Source organism: Tasmannia lanceolata, unplaced genomic scaffold, assembly GCF_043159265.1.
Source record: "Tasmannia lanceolata isolate RefF3 unplaced genomic scaffold, GAP_Taslan_0.1 ptg000003l, whole genome shotgun sequence".
In the NCBI taxonomy this organism is placed as follows: domain Eukaryota; kingdom Viridiplantae; phylum Streptophyta; class Magnoliopsida; order Canellales; family Winteraceae; genus Tasmannia; species Tasmannia lanceolata.
This window is the reverse complement of record NW_027518680.1, coordinates 14,780,405-14,799,670: the sequence shown is the minus strand read 5'-3', so window position 1 is coordinate 14,799,670 and position 19,266 is coordinate 14,780,405. Positions and strand designations below refer to the sequence as shown.

Below are 19,266 nucleotides of genomic sequence, written 5' to 3'. Positions count from 1 at the left end.
GATGAATGATGAATGGATCACAAAAGAGACATATGATCCTATTTGTTTGTAGGTTTTAATCCTCAAATAATATGCAAACGGTTGGCCCTTCTAGCAGACTAAGTATTTCCAATGCACAGAAAACTTTGGGCAATTGTCTTGTCGGTTGGAAGTAATATGATCACAAGGTTTGAAGTAATATTATCACAAGTTTCGCCTTCGATATACTCCTTGTGCCACAACAATTTAGCCTGAAAAAATCCTAATTGTTTTGTTTCCTTAGATATGTAGATACTTGCTCATACGTAGATATGTAGATACTTGCTCATACGCTCCCATTAAGTAGAAAAAGTTTGTTAGGGATCCAAACACTATGATCCGTGATTTTGTTGTCACTGTCTAAAGCTTATGTTCATTATGTCCGAACCATACGTCTCTTCAAGGTGTGCTGAATATTATTTGGTACCCTTTTAACCATGAGATAGTGTTTGTGGGTTAGCTTTTGATTGAACCAACTCTGAAGGATGACTGCCGCTTTCTGAATCCTTAAGTGATGTGAGCAAGGCACATACTAGCGAAATTGTTATTGGATGACAACTACTCCTTTCATCTGCTACTTGACATTGAACACTTTTCGTGCCATCAATCCTCGCACACAAGCATGGATCTGGATGGCTAAAGTAACTTGTTTCTTGTGCATTTGCTTGGCCTGGACCAGGTACATTTGCCAAGTTTTCAAGATCCTTAGACATGCAGATTGCATCACTGCTCGTGGCATGGCTTTTTCCTCTTGAATAATTCTAGCTAGCAGTATTTTACATTCTTGAAAAGTCCTCAAAGCAAAATTTTCCAAAAATAGATCCCTCATATCACACCAACAAGTAATTCGTAGTTTTCCCATTACATGTTGTTTCTGCTTCAGTGCAAGCCACCACTCTAAGGCACACCCGACCAAAATTGTCCTAGTAATGCAAACCATTTTGTTATCGCTTAGATTATGCTGCCATACTTCTACCCAATTAAGATATTCTCGTTCAGTAACTCCATAAAATCTTGGCATGTCTCTAATTCTCATATTATATTGATTACGACCCATGGGTTAGGATCTTCTTGTCATATTCCTGCTATCCCAAGAAGTCATTTGAACCTAGGCTCTTATATCAAACTAATGTGAATCCATGACATCCATGAGAAAGAGAGAGAAACGAAATAAGGAATTAAGATCAAGAAAAGGGAATCAAGACCAAGAAAAGAGATTAAGATCGAGAAGACGGATCAAGATCAAGAAAAGCAATCAAGATCATGAAGAGGAGAAAGATAGAGATAGAAAGTAGAGCATTTATAAACCCAAATGGGAAGTGTGAGAAAAATGATGGGAGAAAAGATAAGGAGAAGAAAACGATGAGTTTGAGCATAGAAAACTGACCTAATATGAAGCATCACACTTCAAAAAGCATAGCATCCACACAATAGAGAGAGAAAGAGAGAAACTTCAAATCATTTTTCATTCCATTGCATAGTATCCAAGAAAAGTGCCCAAAGGCTATATATATATATATATATATATATATATATATATATATATATATATATATATATATATATATAAAGAAAGAGAACTACAAAGTTCTAAAACCCTAAACAAAAACCTCACTTCTGGACTAAAAGACCCTGTAATAACTATCAGACTTGAAATTTTCATAATACATGTGTAGAGCCTATTTAAAACACTCATAAGTCATAACTCAAAGAAGATTTTGATGGAAAAAGACGGCAGTACCCTTCCTATAACTTATCGGACTTAAAAAACACCTAAAAGAGACTTAAAAGTTAGCACATGGACCCAAGATTGGTCCCCATCAGGATTAGAGTAATCCAAAAATACATTAAAGGGTTGGAGTAGACCAAGATTACACACAATCTTGATATTCTCAGAGGTGTGTGCAATCTAATCAGGCTATCGTGCAATACTTACTCATGGATGGAGTAAAATACAGGTTGCAATCTTGATATACCCAGAGGTGTGTGGAATCTAATCAGGCTATCGTGCAATACTTACTCATGGATGGATTAAATATTTTATTCTAGATCATGGTTTCTCTTTTTTTCTAAGTGATAAATACGAAGGTTCAAATTTGATGTCTCAAATAGGAGATGACTTTAGGATAGGAGTTGAAAGGTATTCAACAAGAGTAAGAAACAACCTCCAAGTCCTAAAAGTTTTACATTGCATTCTACCAATCTTGTTATGCTATTCTTATGATTGATATTTTGGAGCTGAAGTCCACAACCTGGCATAAGTGGGGAGACAGTCAAATGCTATCATCATTACCCTTATCTAAAGCCAAGATGGAGATAAGAAGACGAGGAATAGTTTAACGAATGTTTGTATCTTCCCTAAATCACTATTATTTCAACAATGGGTGTCCAATACATAATAATTCTCCCTAAAAGGGCCTTGGAATGGTAGGAAAATTTCAGGTGGTACATTAATTGCCAATGAGTGCTTGGACTCTTTCAAACCATATCCAACTTGAGCAACCCATTGCAATTTTTAGCATGCTCAAAACTCTACACCTTCCATAAGTTCAAAACCCACATGATATTATTCAAGGGCTGAACATTTACACCAATTTTCCAAGTAACCCACAAATCAAGAAGCTCATTAACACAATAAGCATCATATCAGTTTCCACACCTTTCTCAAACGATGTAGAAACAAGTCAAACTTTTATTATTGAGGAGAAACATCAACAAGATCCAAGACTTATGCCTCAATTATCAAAAGACTAGGATGCAAAGGTCTTCAATTTAAATATCTCAGTTGAATAATTTGATTCTGGATGGGATTTTGTTACCAAGAGCATCTAAGGCAAAAGAAACCGCCCATGGGACTGCTATAAGATCCCAAACAGATTCAAGAGGCTCACACTCAGTTGGAAATTCAACAGATAAAAGGAGAGTTCATAGAAAACTCTTTATAAGATGTGAATTTCATGATAGGTCTATCATCAGAAAGAATCAAAACCAAATAGCCCAAGTAAAAGAATGCCCTCAAGCACCCCAAGATTATATCAATGTTCTTTCCATTACTTATACATGCATTTAAGGGACAGCATGTTGGTTCCCCACCCAATCAAAACATCCATCTATAACAAACATGAACCAATGCCAACTTATGTTATAGAATTGCTTGTTCAAATGCCTTGTTAAGGGGATTTTTATCCATTCCTTCTTCAATGTCATTTCATGCATATCCCCACCAACAGGACCATATAAAAATGCTGTTTTTGATGGCTAAACACCCAACGATTTCTCGTATATAAAAAACAGGATTTGTACTGACTCAACTATGTTAATGCAGCATTTAAAAACTCAGACCCTAATGAGAACTTGACCGATGTAAAAAATGACTAAGGCATCTCAGTGACTGAATTGGTTAATTTTTCATTAACCCAAGCGAGTAAAAGGAGTTTGTTATTAACTTTTTAAGGAAAAATTCGGAGTCGTACAAGAGCTCACCCAAGTTTTAAAAGGAGTCGACTTGGGCGAATTGATGACTGACTTGGGAATTTTTAAACACTGTTAAATGATTTACTCAAGAAGGTCAACTAGGAAATGCCTCAGACTGCCATCCCGTTTTTTATTTTAGAACATTGCATCATACACTAGCAAATGTCCATGTTCCCTCAAAGAAAAACATCGATAGCAAGCAAATAGTATACGATAATATAAGCCGACATCTGGCAGATAGACAGTGAAGTACTGAAGTCCAAAAAACTAACATGAAAACATCATTCAAGTTTCTACACACAAAAGATGCCATTAATCTATGGTGATTAATTAATGTAATATGAAGTTATGAACAGACAAGCCAGTTGAACCGTAAGTAACCTACGTAGATAACCTCAATCAATTTACCATGGAATGCAAAAATAACCACTAAATAAGCTAATGAAAAACTACCACAGGAAACTACACGTTGTCTCTAATGCTCAGTTTCAGTGGCAGCTTAAACAATAAAAAAAACTAAAAAAGGCATAAAACTGAAGGACAAGAGAGTGCAACTGGTGAGTTTAAAAATAACCATTGTGCTGATTCCCAAACATTTTTTTTTTTTTTCGAATGATCGCCAATTTTATTAAAATGCTGATTCCCAAACGTTAAGGACAATTAACTCGCTAAAAACGTACTGACTACATTAAAGAATAATTACCGGATAATGATCGCTCTTCTTGGCATCTTGCAAAATCCCAAACTTTAACAGTAGTGTCATCGGAGCAGGAACAGAACTTCAAGTCGGTCCTAGAGAAACTGGTAAACAAACATGATATTTAAAAAATAAAAAAACTAATCTCAGGCCTCTTTAATGAAAATGCCGTCACTAAAAAGAATTGCAAAGATGTACCTTAAGTCACGAACAGATTCCTTATGAGCAGACTTGTTTGCCTTCACATTATTCATATTATTTTGCCAATACCTAAATAGGAGGTCCGTATATTACATATATTTTATGCCAAATGAGTATCTGCATCAACAAGCTAATGAAATAGGAGATGCCAAAGAAAAAGAAACCAAATCCAATAAGAAAGCTATTTTACTTGATTGATCCCCCGTCATCCCCAGTGACCATCCAATTCTCATTATGACTCCACACCATGGACCTAATTGCTTGATCATGAGCCTGAGAAGCATAAACAGTATAATGCATCCATTTCATCCCCTCTACAACCGGAAAAATTTGAACAAAATAAAAGAATGTAAAATTACTACCTGAAGAATCATTTCAAAGTTAAAAGATTGCCCATTCCAAAGTGTAAATTCACCACTCTGTGATCCTGTGATCAGACGTCGTCCTGTTGGGGTCCACTTTAATAAAAGAAAACAATGTTGGACACACATGTGAGAATAATATGTCAGAAACAGTTAATTCAGTGAAACCACGAAATTTACATTTAAGACAAAGCAGAACAGAACTGTAAACAGCAGAGACAGAGATCCTTAAGAAGATGGAGATGGAAAACGGGAAATGATATATTTGCCCCCTTTTTTTTTTTACTTGGGAGAGTCCCCTCTGGTGTAAAATAATAAAAAATAGGCTAGAGGGGCTGCCCCAACTTAAAAAGAGGGACGAATAGATCACTTCCCTAAAAGAAAGCTAATGATTATATAGCTTGAAAATGGCAAAAGGCACGGCGTAAAATTGTAATTTGTATATGTAGTCTTATATACATATATATATATATATATATATATCAGAAAAAAAGAGCTTAGAATCATGATAGCTAATATTTTTAATTCTTAAGCTATAAAGATCAAAGACTTTGAACGGAAAAAATAACTGGTGTCCACATTTACATGGATAATATGATCTTTGCGATCTTTACATAATGGGCGAGAAATACATAGGACACTGCATCAGAGTCTAATACCCCATTCCTCATAGCATCCACCACTTACCAGTTCCCTTGAAAGTATGCCTAGCCTCATTTCCCACAGAGCCTCTAGCATACCATTTAAGCAAAACTGTGAAAGAAATAATATGATTCTAAGTTCACATTTGTTTTGCTGTGGTATTTGGATTTTGCAATTTTTAAATTAAAAAAAAATACACTAATACAATCCCTCACAACCTCTTTTATCTCGTTAAGCTTCTGCATTCGCTTTCCCACTTGGTGCTGCTGATGCAGAAAGCTCTTCACCCTTGCAACTAGATCTGATGGTAAAGACGAATTGCCTAAAAATCTTAAAAGATATAACATTCAAAGTTTCTTGAGACAATCTATTTTCACCCATATGAGTGGGTCGGTTTCTCCTACAAATCAACAAGAGAAGGCCAAAAAGCATACGACATAGAATAAATAGATTCCAGGTGGCAATTATGAAAGGAAAAGAATCAGGGGGGTCAGTGACCTTCCACTGATTGCTAATAGGGAGCAAGTAATCAATAGAATGTTGCAAACATAAAATATAAACACGGTGGAATGGAAACCGGTGCCAGAAGTCCAATTCATCAGCCTAAAGGCAGGTAATCATATATAATTTCAGAAAGTTGAGATTAACTTCCCCTAATAATTTATTAATTAGAAAGACTACTATCCATTTTTCATAGATTTAACAATGCAAGAAAGGTTCTCTCTCTCTCTCTACAGTATTTAAACATAATAGTGAATCTAGTGATCAATCAAAGTGGACATTTACTGGTGTTTATGGGCCGGTGGCTAGAGAGGAAAGAAGCCACTTGTGGTTTGAGTTAGAGGAGGTTAGCTTGAGATGGTCATTTCCCTGGTGCATTGGAGACGACTTAAATGAAATTAGATTTGTGGAGGAACGAGTGGGATGCAATCACTATAGTCAGAATATGGAGGCTTTTGCCGACTTCATTGCCTCTAAGGAGCTCATTGATATTCCTCTCCTGGGTGCTCAGTTTACATGGTCGCGAAATGAGAGTCCAAGCAGATTAGACAGGTTCCTCATTTGTCCCAGATGGTTGGATAAGTTCCAGGGAGTTTGTCAAATGGCCCTTTCTCATTCTGTTTCGGATCATTGCCCTATCCTATTGGATCCTAGAATAGAATCGTGGGGTCCTATTCCTTTCAGATTTAATTTGGCATGGCTTGAATTTCCTAAAACGGAGGAGAAATTGGGCGACGTGGTGGGTGGAGCATAAGGCATCGAGGCCGGCTGATGTGGTCATTGGTTGCAAATTGAGGCATGTGAAAAAGAAACTCAAACAATGGAAGGTGGAGAGGGAGAGGGAATCATTTGTATTTTAATTCTTTCTGTTTCTCTTTTGTTTTTTTGCCCTTTCCTTGTATCCTCTCCGGACTTCCTCGGTCCGTTTTTCTTTTTCAATGAAGTGATCCTTACCATTAAAAAAAACAATGCAACAAAGGGGCAAAAAAAAAAGAAATTTCGAAGAACTTACCAAAACTCGATTGATTGAACACCTGTTCTTGTTTGTAGAAGCATGTACAAATTTTGAAGCAAAGCTTTGGGCCGGATTATCTGCATATGCGACTGTGGGTAGCATCTGCACACATGATCAAGCTCAGTAAGCAAATTACAATGTTAAGAGAATTTACAAAGATCACATTAGCACCCCGAAACCGTCACCCCGTTCAAGCAAATTGATTAGCAAATATAGGCAATTAGCCTCCTAGCCTCACTGAGCAAGCAGTGGCCCAGGAGAACTAAACCAACATGCAACTGAACTACTGTTAAGATATATATATATATCACAAGCCCAACACCGGCACTTCAAAAGAAAAACAATGTAACAAACATCTATGGATGCAGCTGGTGTAGGTTGCAGCACGGTTCTGTCCCTTGCATCCCGTTGCCACATGCGAACCTGCAAAAGTGTAATACAGCTTACTGAATAATCCCTCTGCTCTGATTGAAAAGAAAAGGACCATTATTATGATAATATGATCAGACTAACCTTCGAAGCAAGGGTGAATGCATCCAGATTATAAGGATGAAGAGACCATTTGGAAAAGATACAAAGGCAAGCAATACTTGCTACAAAATTAGAAACCCCAAATACCAAACAAGAAAAATAACCACATCGATTTCATAAGGCTCTACCAAATGTGATGACTTGAAAACTTCTCCATAGAAAGTCACTCTAAAGCAAATCCAAACTTCAGTGAGCATTTGTGACCCACCAAGTACTTAATAAATGGGAATAACTGTGCTTGTTAACAAAGCTCAGAAGGAATTGTCACAATTCCAAAAACCAAAAATCGAACTAGCCAAAATCAGCATCTCCTGAAATAATAATGTTTTATGTTGACTTAGTTTTACAAGTTCTTCTAGCCTACTTCCGCCATTTTTAAAGGTAATAAAAAAAGACACCCTTAATGTTGGACCTGAATTTTGGAGAATTAGGGAGATTTATGATTAGTATTTCATAGCACCATATGGGTATATGTCTTCTTTTTCAGTCTGTTTGCTGCTGACTTAAAGTCTTAAACAGAGGTGACTTGATGAAATGAAATACAATGGAAATAGTAACAAATCTCTAACGACCTAACGTCAAATACAACGGAAACAGCGCGCGCGCGCACATGCGCACGCACACACGCACATCGAGCGTGCGTGCGCACGCGCGCACACACACACATGCATATATGTAGATAGTCAGCACCGTAGAATTAAGCATGCCACTAAACAGAGGAAAAATTCAAAACTACAATTAGTGAAGTAATCCAACGGTCCAACAAATATATAGTTTCACCCTTGGTGGAGGGAGTTTATTACATTGGTAGGGACCCCACTTCCAGTTGCCAAGAAAGAATCGTTGCATTCAACATTCTTATAACGGCACCTCAGTTTGTCCACAGAACAGTCTCATTGAACAGTTTCTACCACCTTGAAACCACATGGTTAGTGATGGTGCAAGATGAAAAAAGAGAAGCAGGTTGGCCCACTTATATCTTGTTAAGAGGCATAGAGCGGCTTCCGAACAAGATAATAATGTGGTGGGCTACACGTCGGTGCGAGTGTTTAGGTTATGAGTGAAAATACTCATGTCCCAGGCAGTTCTACTGGGGAGGTTATTTTATAACCCAAGTGATGAGCATTCAGATGGAATTTATTCAGAAGTTCCTGCTAGCTCGTTTAAGAAGAGATCAAGCCCTCTATTTCAACTCCCGTGGAGTTTAGTAGAGGAGCCTTAGGCTCTGTTCACTTGCCTTCTTGAGAAAGGAAAGGAGAAGAAAGTAAGCCAAATTTTCCCGTGATTGGACATGATTTGACATTTTCCGCCGTTCACTTGTTTTCTCGGGAAAGCATAATTACACAGGTGGAAAATATAAATAATGACATGGAAAACGAACTTTCTTGCACTTTCCCTCTAAATTTTCTCACCAAAAGGGTGAGAAAATCACTTTCCTGAGAAAACCACTTTACCTGCATACTTTCTTTTCCTTTATGGGCCAAGTGAACAACGGAATTTTCTCACAAAATGAATTTTCTCACAGTTTCTTTTCCTTTCTTTTCCAGTTTTCCACGTCAGATTCTTTTCCTTTCTTTTCTTTTCCTGCTGCTAGAAAACAAGTGAACAGAGCCCTAGGCTTTGAGTATGGACTCTCAAAGAGTGGGTGTAGACCCACATATGTAGTGGTATACATAACACAGAGCTAAATGAATCTGACAAAGAGTTTTTTTTTTTTTTTGAGGCACATTGGAGTTTCCAAACCTTCTTCATTGTCATACATAAGTGGGGTGGGCCAATTAACTGAAGGGAATTCCTTGTGTTCTACGCTCTAGCCCCTGAATGGGAGTAATCTCTTATATAATGAGTGTTACTATTGACAAGTGGAGTGTATACACAACCCATTTTAGTTGAGAAGGATTAATCTCCCATAGTTGGTATTGACTCGTGCTGGGTGTATGCATCTTGAGTGGATCAGTCCACTAATCCACTTGGAGAGATTGGTTTCTCAAATTAAGAGGGATTGAACCCACATAATTTTCATGACTCTATGTACACGGGGAGGGTGGCCTCCTTGAAGGCTATTAATGAAATGGGTTGCCCTTATAGCCGCTGCTTTGAAGTTGGAAGTCATAAAATAGTCTCTAATTTGGCTGATTATGACCACCATAGGTCAGCCCTTCACTCATTATAGTTTAGGGCTCTGGAATGGGCGCTGTCCCATGAGCTGAGAGACATAAAATTTCATAATGCTTAGCACTACACTGCACATGGAGATCAACGTTGTAGGTTCCATTCAATGAAACACAGATACGGGTAGGGGGTGCTGGTACGACACAATATGGGTACGTGGATACGTGATTTTAAAAAAAAAAAAAAGGATACGAGTACGTAGGGGGTACGCTGAATATAATTTATTTATATATTTTATTATATATTTATAAAAATTAAGAAATTTTGTTAAAGAATTCAAACAATTTAATTGGAGAACAATCAAATAACAATAACATTACCAAAATCTAATATTACTTCTAAGTTGTTAGGCTTTTAATTACGGGATATATATATATATATATATATATATATATATATAGAGAGAGAGAGAGAGAGAGGAGTTCCTACTCCCTAGAGTAGATAACTTATCTACTCCCTAGGCTTAAAATACAGTGGGGGCCCTAGTTGTAAATTCTATTCCGGTGGCCATTCCGTTTTGGCCAGCAAAACTGAATTTGGATGGGATTTCGGTCATTCCGGTGCATTCTGGTCAAAACTTTTCGGTCACACAAATCCCCTTTCTCGAAATTTCGGTGGGATTTCTGTCATTCCGGTGCATTCCAACGGCCATAAAATGGTCATAAACAGTCATAAAATGAGGGTAAAAGGGTCAAAAAGCAATCCCAGCGGCTATAATGGCATTGTCATATTTTTTTCAAAAAATTTGTGCATTTTCAGTCGATTCTGGGCGAAACAGGGCATTCTGTCGGAATGGACCGGAATGGGCCAGAATGGACCGGAATGACCAGAATGGGCTGGAATTCCGGCCGGAACGGAAAATATGCCCAAACCGTTCCGGATTCCGAGCCGGAACCGGAATTCCGATCCATTCCGGCCGGAACGGAACGGAATTGAAAACTAAGGTGGGGGCACATTATTTTGGTGATCCAAACCATACTGGGGGTACGGGGGGAGGAGGAATGGACAGATTTGTCAGCGTTTATATCTGTCCATTTTTACCTCTACAAATTGAAGCGTTGGGATGATCCTACAGAGCTGATTTTTTGGTCACTACCCTATCTATGTGAGGGCCCATCAAATGAATGGTTTACATCACCCAAACAATGTGGGCCCTATTGTATTTTAAGCCTAGGGAGTAGATAAGTTATCTACTCCAGGGAGTAGGAACTTTTTTCTCATATATACACATTGTTTGGATGATGCAAACCATTCATTTGATGAGCCCTCACATAGATAGGGTGTGACCAAAAAATCAGCTCTGTAGTGTCATCCCAACCCTTCGATTTGTGGAGGTTAAAATGGATGGGTATAAATCTTCACAAAGCTGTCCATTTTTTACCTCCACAGTTCGAAGGGTTAGGATGATCCTATGGAGCTGATTTTTTGGGCACACCCTATCCATGTGAATGGTTTGGATCACCCAAACAATGTGGGCCCACTGTGTTTCAAGCCGACGGAGTAGATAACTTATCTACTCGATCGTGTAGGAACCTCTCTCTCTCTCTCTCTCTCTCTCTCTCTCTCTCTCTCTCTCTCTCTCTCTATATATATATATATATATATATATATATATATATATATATATATATATATCGCTCACCCTGAGCAACCCACTAAATACACCATCTCCCATAGTTGTTTGACTCATCCAACCCATTCATTCTATAGGTTATAGTTATGGTTATGGTTATGATTATAGGTTATGGTTAGGGTTATGATTTGTGTAGGTTTTGAAATGGACGGCTAGAAATTAGGCTCCTATAGATAGAATGGTTAGGATTATGGTATGGAGATGGTTTCTTAGGAACACCCTATCTATGTGAGGTCCTATAGAATGAATGTGTTGGATGAGTCAAACTACATGGAGATGGTGTATTTATAGTGGCTTGCTCAGGCGGCGCGATACCTCAGAAACCTCGCCCCCATATATATATTATAGATATTTTGATATATTCAACCCCCCCCCTTTGTTAATTGGGACAGCCCCTCTGTTGAAAATCTGTAATTTTCGATTTAATTTGAACCAGGTGCGCACCCAATACGTATCCAAACCCCCAAATTGGATTTTTGTTTTGTTTTGTTGTTTGGGTGTGCACCCAAAGAGTACCCAAGCGCCCGCGCCCGCATCCGATACGGGTGTGTGGGCCTCCGCAGAGTACTCGTGCTAATTTTTCGATTTAATTCGAACCGGGTGTGCACCCGATACATACCCAAACCCCCAAATTGGATTTTTGCTTTGTTTGTTGTTTGGGTGTGCACCCAAAGAGTAACCAAGCGCACCCACACCCGATTTGGGTGCGTGGGCCTCTGGAGAATACCTGTGCTTCTTAAGTTCCATTTAATTCCCTGTGACATGGGCAAATAAGAGACTTTCAAGGACCCAAATATGGAGGAACGGCGATCAAGCCCCCATGTAAATGAAGCCTACTAACATAACGAGTTTAGAGCCCATGGGGTGGATTCATGTCCAAAGTTTCGAAGGCAGATGCGGTAAATGAAGTCTCCACGACCATTTGGCTTCGGTTCTTCACACATTTGACACTGACCCCTCCCTCCCTCCCTCCCTCCCTCCCTCTGGAAGGAAGGCAAACTTGGTCCCAAATTAACTAGGTGAACCTTCATGAATGGAGGGCTATCGATCCTCAAAATGTTCCTATGAATTCTTTCGATCTTCTCGACACCTGATATCGGTATACGAAAAAGGGATATATATGACAAGAATGTTGGCCAATGGGGCATTTAATAGATTGGTACAATGTAGAATGGAAGGTATTTCCCTTTCCAATTGTTGATTCAAGACCCAAGTCACTTGACCATAGGGTCCCAATCAAAGAAAATCATCCTTGAGAGGGAGCAAAAGTAACTAATTGGAAGATAGGATGATTTAACACTCTAGATCAAGGCCATCTTTTCCACTAAGGCTAAGCTACTATTGATCCCGTGGGCTTTGCCTTTTTTATTTTTTTTGTTTAGTAAGGGTTTTGCTTGATCGGTAGAAGCCTTGGTAAGTCCAAAGGTGGTCTATATGCTTCAATCCTCTAACAGGACAAATAGAATGATGAAAATTAACCCCCAAATGGCATATGAGAATGAGATAATTAGACGTTTAAAATATTTTCAAGGCAACCAACCACATTCAGGAACATCATTGACGAGATTGCCTAGGTTTCTCATAAACTGTAATATATTTTCTCAACGAGCCCAAGAAGCCCAGACGCGAATAGGGCCTCATTTTCTCCAGCCGTTCTTGATGGGCCATGGGCTTGGTTAAACCCGGAGTGTGTTAGTGAGCCCGATATCCTCTCTCCTTTTGCCTTAGAAAAAGGTTTGAGCCCTTCCCAGTCCTTTATCCTCGATAGCGTCGGCGATCGAATCCATCAATCTCCAGCAAATAATTTGCAAATTACGGTATTCGGGGCGGGTTCTTCAACTGGTTTTCCTTCTTCCTCTTTGAAGGGATCCATGGCTCAGAGGCGTTTTCATGTCATCCTTCTAGCGGGTAATTTTCGAACCAGATTGAACTTCAAGATAGAAGAGGTGCTCGAGGGGGAAGGAGAGTTGGGGAGTCGCATGATGGAGGAAATCTGCGAGAACAGGATTTCAAATTTTATTCTTCCTGCTGGAGGCTCATACCTTCTTTGTTTTATGGATTTCAACAAGGTGTTGATCGATTTCAGTGGTCTTGGAGGACTGGTGAATAGCTTCCATGGCTGCCATAGGGAGCATCCTCTTCGATTTCTAGTCAGGATTTCGCTCGGAAGTTCCTCTCATCTCTCTACTATGAGTTTGTGTAGCTCGGTGGTGTCCTTTCTATTGCCTTTCGATTCGGAGCTTTCTTCTGTTTTGTCTGGGAGCGATTTTGGGTCTGGTTCTCATCAGGACGTTGTTGAATTGATGGTTGATCACACCTTGCAAATTAGTAATAAACTGGGTTTATTTTTTACGGGACCTGAAGAGGAGTACAAATCTAGTATCAAGGAGGCAGAACTAAGGGAGGCTGGGGGTGTTGTCTGTTCAAATACCCATTCTGAAGCAAACTTGAAAAGGAAGGAAAGAGAGCTGTTAAGATTAAAATCTAATATCAATTATGATTCGGGGTCGCTCGGCAAGGGCCCTAACTCCAAGAAAAAAGGGAGAGCCTATGGCGTTAGAGCGGGGAAGATTACCTCTGTTTAAGTTTTTAATGAAGATCTTATCTTGGAATATTAATGGGTTGGATTCCCAGGAGAAAAGAATCCAAATTAAAGAATTACTTAAAATTTGGAGGCCTGAAGTTGTCTGCCTTCAGGAAACCAAGTTGGCGCTCATTAGCAGAATAGACATGAGAAGCATGGAGTTAAAAAATGAGTGGGACTTTGCTTTCTTAGCTTCTAAAGGAGCTTCGGGGGGCATTCTGGTGGCTTGGGACAAGGTTAAATGGGTCCTTAAGGATTTATGGTCTGGAGTTTTTTCTCTCTCTGTTGCTCTCCGAAAGACGAATGACAATTCTGATTGGTTATTCTCTGGAGTCTACGGTCCTATATTAACAGCTGACAAGAGTCTTTTTTGGGAGGAACTGGCAAAGATGAGAGATCTTTGCCCTCACCCATGGTGAATTGGGGGAGATTTCAACGAACTTTTAGAAATAGGGGATAGATTGGGGTGTCAGCGAGTCAATCAAGGTATGAGGGATTTTTCAGACTTCGTTGCGATCAATGAGATGGTGGATCTGCCGTTGGGCGGTGCATCTTTCACTTGGGCCAGAGGATCGAACAGGAGCAGACTCGACAGATTCTTACTTTCGGGAGCCTGGGTGGAGATAATTCCGGAGGTCTATCAGAAAGCTCTAGCTCATTCAGTATCTGATCATTGCCCTATCCTCTTAGATCCTAAAATGGAGTCGTGGGGTCCGGATCCTTTTAGATTTGAATTAGCATGGTTGGAAGATTCCCTTATGGAGGAAAGATTAGCAAGGTGGTGGTATGGGTGTGTCTTTAAAGGACCAGCTGATGTAATCATTGACAAAAAATTAAGATTCCTCAAGTCGCAATTAAAAGAGTGGGCTAAGGAAAAGAAAGAGCTCGACCATGGCAGGAAGCGGATTCTGAAGATAGAATGCTAGAGCTAAATGCCCTAGAAGAGTGTGGATTGTCGTCGGAAGAAGATTATGAGGAGCGAGGGAGGTTAAGCCAAGAACATAAAGGGCTGCTGCTGCATGAAGAAATTTCTTGTCGTCAAAAATCCAGAGTCAAGTAGTTGACTGAGGGCGACAAAAACACAGCTTACTTCCATGCAACGCTAGCGCCCGAAGGAGAAGAAATAGAATTGAATCTTTAGTCGTGGAGGGGGTCAGTGTGTCGGATAAGGAGAAGATTACTGTGGAAATTCTTGACTTTTTCAAGTCTCTTTACTCAGCTGATGGGATGCCACGTCCAATTCCTCAGGAGATTCCGTTTGACAGTTTAAGCTTGGAGGAGTCTGCTAGGCTGGAAATTCCTTTCTCTGAGGAGGAAATTATGAAAGCTTTGTTCTCTTTAGAGAAAGATAAAGCTCCTGGTCCAGATGGATTATGTCTGGCTTTCTTTCAAATATTCTGGGAAGCTGTTACAACTGATTTACTAAAATTTTTCCATGAATTTTTTGAAAGAATAGTTCTTGACAAAGGTACAGGTGCTACTTTTATCTCCCTAATTCCAAAGATAGAAGGGGCATCAAAAGTTTCGGATTTTCGTCCGATTAGTTTGGTGGATAGTCTGTACAAAGTTCTTGCTAAGTACAGTTCTTGCTAAGGTTTTGGCGGATCGTCTCAAAGTGGTATTGCCAACGGTTATTTCGGGCAGTCAAAGTACTTTTGTAAGTAATAGACAAATTCTTGACTGTTCATTAATTGCTAATGAAGCTATCGATTATTACAGAAGGAATGGGGAAGGTGGGGTTCTATGTAAGCTCGATATGGAGAAGGCCTATGATAGGATCAATTGGGGAGCTTTAGATTACCTGTTGGGTCGAATGGGCTTTAGTGATCGGTGGAGGTGGTGGATTAGAAATTGTTTGGCGTCCGCTTGGTTCTCTGTTTTGATAAACGGCTCTACTAAAGGATTTTTCAAATCGTCTAGAGGTTTGAGCCAGGGGGACCCATTGTCTCCTTTTCTTTTTGTGATTGTAGCAGAATCCCTTTGCAGACTGATGAAGAAAGGCAGTGAGTTGGGTCTCTTTGAAGGGTTTCTAATAGGCTCCAATAGAATAGAAGTATCGATTCTTCAATTTGAGGACGATACTCTCCTGTTTTGCTCTTCGGTAGTTTCCCATATTCTAAATCTTAAAGCAATTTTAAGGTGTTATGAGATGGTATCGGGTCAAAGATCTAATTTTGCGAAATCCAGGCTGTATGCGATTAACGTTCCCGAGTGTGACGCGTCCTCTTTTGCGGGTATTTTGGATTGTGCCTTAGATTTTCTACCTGCCTCTTATCTTGGCCTTCCGGTGGGAGTGGGAAGACCGAACAAAAAGTTATGGATCCCCATTATTCACAGAATTGAGCGGAGATTGGACACCTGGAAGCGTAATTTGGTATCCAAAGGTGGTAGACTGGTTCTCATAAGGGCAGTGTTATCAAATATTCCGATATATTTTCTTTCTCTATTCAAATGTCCAGTAAGTGTAGCTCAGAGAATTGAGCAAATCCAGAGAAGATTTTTGTGGGGAGGAACGAGTTCTTCAAAAGGGCTTCCTTTAGTTAAATGAAGTGCGGTGTGTCTCCCTATAAAAAATGGAGGTTGGGTCTCAGGAGGGTTAAAGGTTTTAACAATGCTCTGTTGGGAAAGTGGCTATGGAGGTTTGGTAAAGAACAGTCTTCTTTGTGGGTTAAAGTTATTGGAAGCAAGTATGGAATTAAGAAAGGAAACTGGTGCTCTGCTGATAATTATAAATTCAAAGGTGTATCGGTTTGGAGGGATATTTTGAAGGTGGAGGTTCTTTTTATGAAAGGCATTCGTTTCAAGGTCTATGTGGGGCGATTCGCTTCTGGTTGGATCCTTGGTGCTCGGCTGTTCCTCTCAAGGAGCTTTTTCCTCAGTTATTCTTAGTGTCTTCTCAGAAAGGGGCATGGGGTTAAGGATTGCTTCGAAAGAGTGAACGCGAAAGTGGTTTAGACTCCCAAGTTTAGAAGGGCCTTTTTTGACAGAGAATTAAATTCTCTTCAAGGCTTTCTGTCTTTCACAAGGTTTTAAATCTCGGTTTCGGTTTCGGTACGAAATTTCGGCCGAAATCTTGTAGAAATTTCGGGTGAAATTTTGTACTTAACCGAAACGTTTCGGCCGAAATTTCCGAAACGTTTCGGCGAAATTTGGTACTTTTCCGACTCACTGTGAATTTCGTTTCGTTTTCCACCGAAACGAAATATTTCGGCCGAAACGAAATATTTCGGCCGAAATTTAAAACCATGGTCTTTGATAGAAGATTGCTATATCAAGAAAAGGGGAGCAGATAGCCGAGTATGGTCTTGGTGCCCTTCTGGCTTATTTTCAGTAAAATCCTTCTACCATCATAGGATTTTTAATGAAGCGGAGCCCCTTTTTTCCTCAATATGAAGTTTTTTTGTCCGCCAAGGGTTTCTTTCTTTGGGTGGACTGTTTGCAGTGGACGTATTCAGACAATGGATTTTTTGAGGAAGCGTGGAATGTGGCTGGGGGATCACTGTCCTCTCTGCTTATCTGATGGCAAAACAACAGATCACCTTTTCATCCATTGCAAGGTAGCAAGAGTTATTTGGGGCCTCATTCTCACTCGGTTTGGGGTAAGTTGGGTTCCCACCAAGACCATTGCAGGCTTCATTAGGAGTTGGGAGTGGAATCCTTGGAGAAAGAAAGGCAGGACTCTATGGAAGATGTGCCTTGTGGCTACCTGGTGGTTCTTATGGAAAGAGAGGAACATGCGAGTTTTTGAGGGCGAGGCAAGGTCACCTTATTGGATTTATGTAAAGCTGATAGTTGCTGTAATATCCTGGGCAAGGAGCCTCCCTTTGTTTCGCTTTGTTTCAGCTTTTGACCTTTGGGAAGGCTGGGCGACCATTTGTAAGGAAGGGGTCAGCAAAGAGAAAATCACCCAATCTTGGCATCCTCCTTCAGATGGGTTAATAAAGCTTAACTTCGATGGTTCGTCTCTTGGTAATCCTGGTGAAGCAGGAATTGGGGGTTTATGTAGAAACGAAAAGGGGGGAAGTTCTTTGGGCTTACTCGGGGCCTATCGGAGTAGCGGACTCAAATGAAGCAGAGGTAAGAACTGTTCACATTGGGATTAAGCATTTGGATAGTTCGGTGTTTGATAAAATCATAGTGGAAGGGGACTCCTTAAATGTAATTCGTTGGCTTTCGAGGGTGGCAATCCCTCCTTGGAGATTCTTGCCCTTCTTCGAGGAGATTGAGGACCTGGTTCAAGGGTCTTCGATTGTGTTTGAGCATGTAAGGAGAACTGCCAATGCTGAAGCAGATTCTCTAGCTAGTGGTGGTGTTCTTAGATCTGGTTTAGAGGGGTTTGATTACCTTCCTCCTTGATCTATTGTATTTTCTTCTTTCTTCTTTGTATCTTTTCAGGACCATCTCAGTTCTGTTTTTTATATAATTCTGCCTTATTCAAAAAAAAAAAAAATTTCTCATGATGACAATTGGAGAATCAAATGTGGACTACATAAACTAATATGAAATAATCAACTAGAACCAAAAAGAAGGCCATTGCTATTCTTGTAAACTAATATGAAATAACCATTTAAAGACTTTGAATGTTATCCGGTGGTTGAGAGGACCGTCTGTCCCCACTTGGAGATTTGCTCAATTTTTTGGCAAGATTCAGGATACGATTGGAAAGTCATCAATCATCTTTAATCACATTAGAAGGTCTGCAAATAGTGTGGCAGATAGCCTATCTTGTCAAGGCGTTGGGAAGCCACAATTGGAGATGTTTGATGTCCTTCCTCCATGATTGTATTTTTCTTTTTCTTTATCTTATTCCTTTGTTGTGTACTTTGTTCTCTGTTTCTTGGGGTCATCCATCTCGGGCAACCCTTTTTATCCTTTAATGAAATTGCAGCCATTCAAAAAAAAGACTTCAAAAACCTCATCCTTCCTTGAATTAATTTCCAAACTAGTGATAGCTTATCTCTTGATATCCTATCGTTTCTTCCATTCCAAAGCCCCCCATGGGAACAAATGGATAATGAGTTTCTACAATATTTTCCCTTGTCACCAAATGGTCAACTCGGCCATTCTCCTTATAGATTATTGTCTTAGTTAACTCATATCCTAGAGAAAGAAAATACAAATCCCTTCCTTCTCATCTTGCAATTTATAAATAGGTATTTGACCAAGCCCTCACATCAATTGAATTTGAATATATACCATAAGTTAGCCAACAATCTTCCATGTTTCAAGTTTGTTGCAAGTCACATCTTGTTTCATGTTATTGTCAACTAAAATAACCACCTATTAAGGCAGTGAGCATTTTTCATAAGGCAAATGGTTGTCGCTGCCCGTCAAAAGAACCATAACTTGAGTGGGAAAAAAGTTATCAATCACACATATAAACTCACGAATCTGCCGCAAACCTAGATGCATTGACCTCTTCCAAAGTCCCAAGGA

At 39.6% G+C, this 19,266-nt stretch overlaps 1 protein-coding gene across 1 annotated transcript in view; it reads right to left on the bottom strand.

Annotated features, from left to right (window-relative positions):
- Window positions 1-19,266, bottom strand: part of FY (Transducin/WD40 repeat-like superfamily protein) — a 55,302-nt gene that overhangs the window by 24,098 nt on the left and 11,938 nt on the right. Inside the window, exons 3-8 of the mRNA XM_077361704.1 lie at window positions 7,265-7,333; window positions 6,908-7,012; window positions 4,753-4,848; window positions 4,581-4,663; window positions 4,388-4,459; window positions 4,196-4,293 (exon numbers count right to left, since the gene is read on the bottom strand). Of these exons, the coding sequence (XP_077217819.1) occupies window positions 4,196-4,293; window positions 4,388-4,459; window positions 4,581-4,663; window positions 4,753-4,848; window positions 6,908-7,012; window positions 7,265-7,333 (523 nt within the window). The remainder of the gene's footprint in view (window positions 1-4,195; window positions 4,294-4,387; window positions 4,460-4,580; window positions 4,664-4,752; window positions 4,849-6,907; window positions 7,013-7,264; window positions 7,334-19,266) is intronic.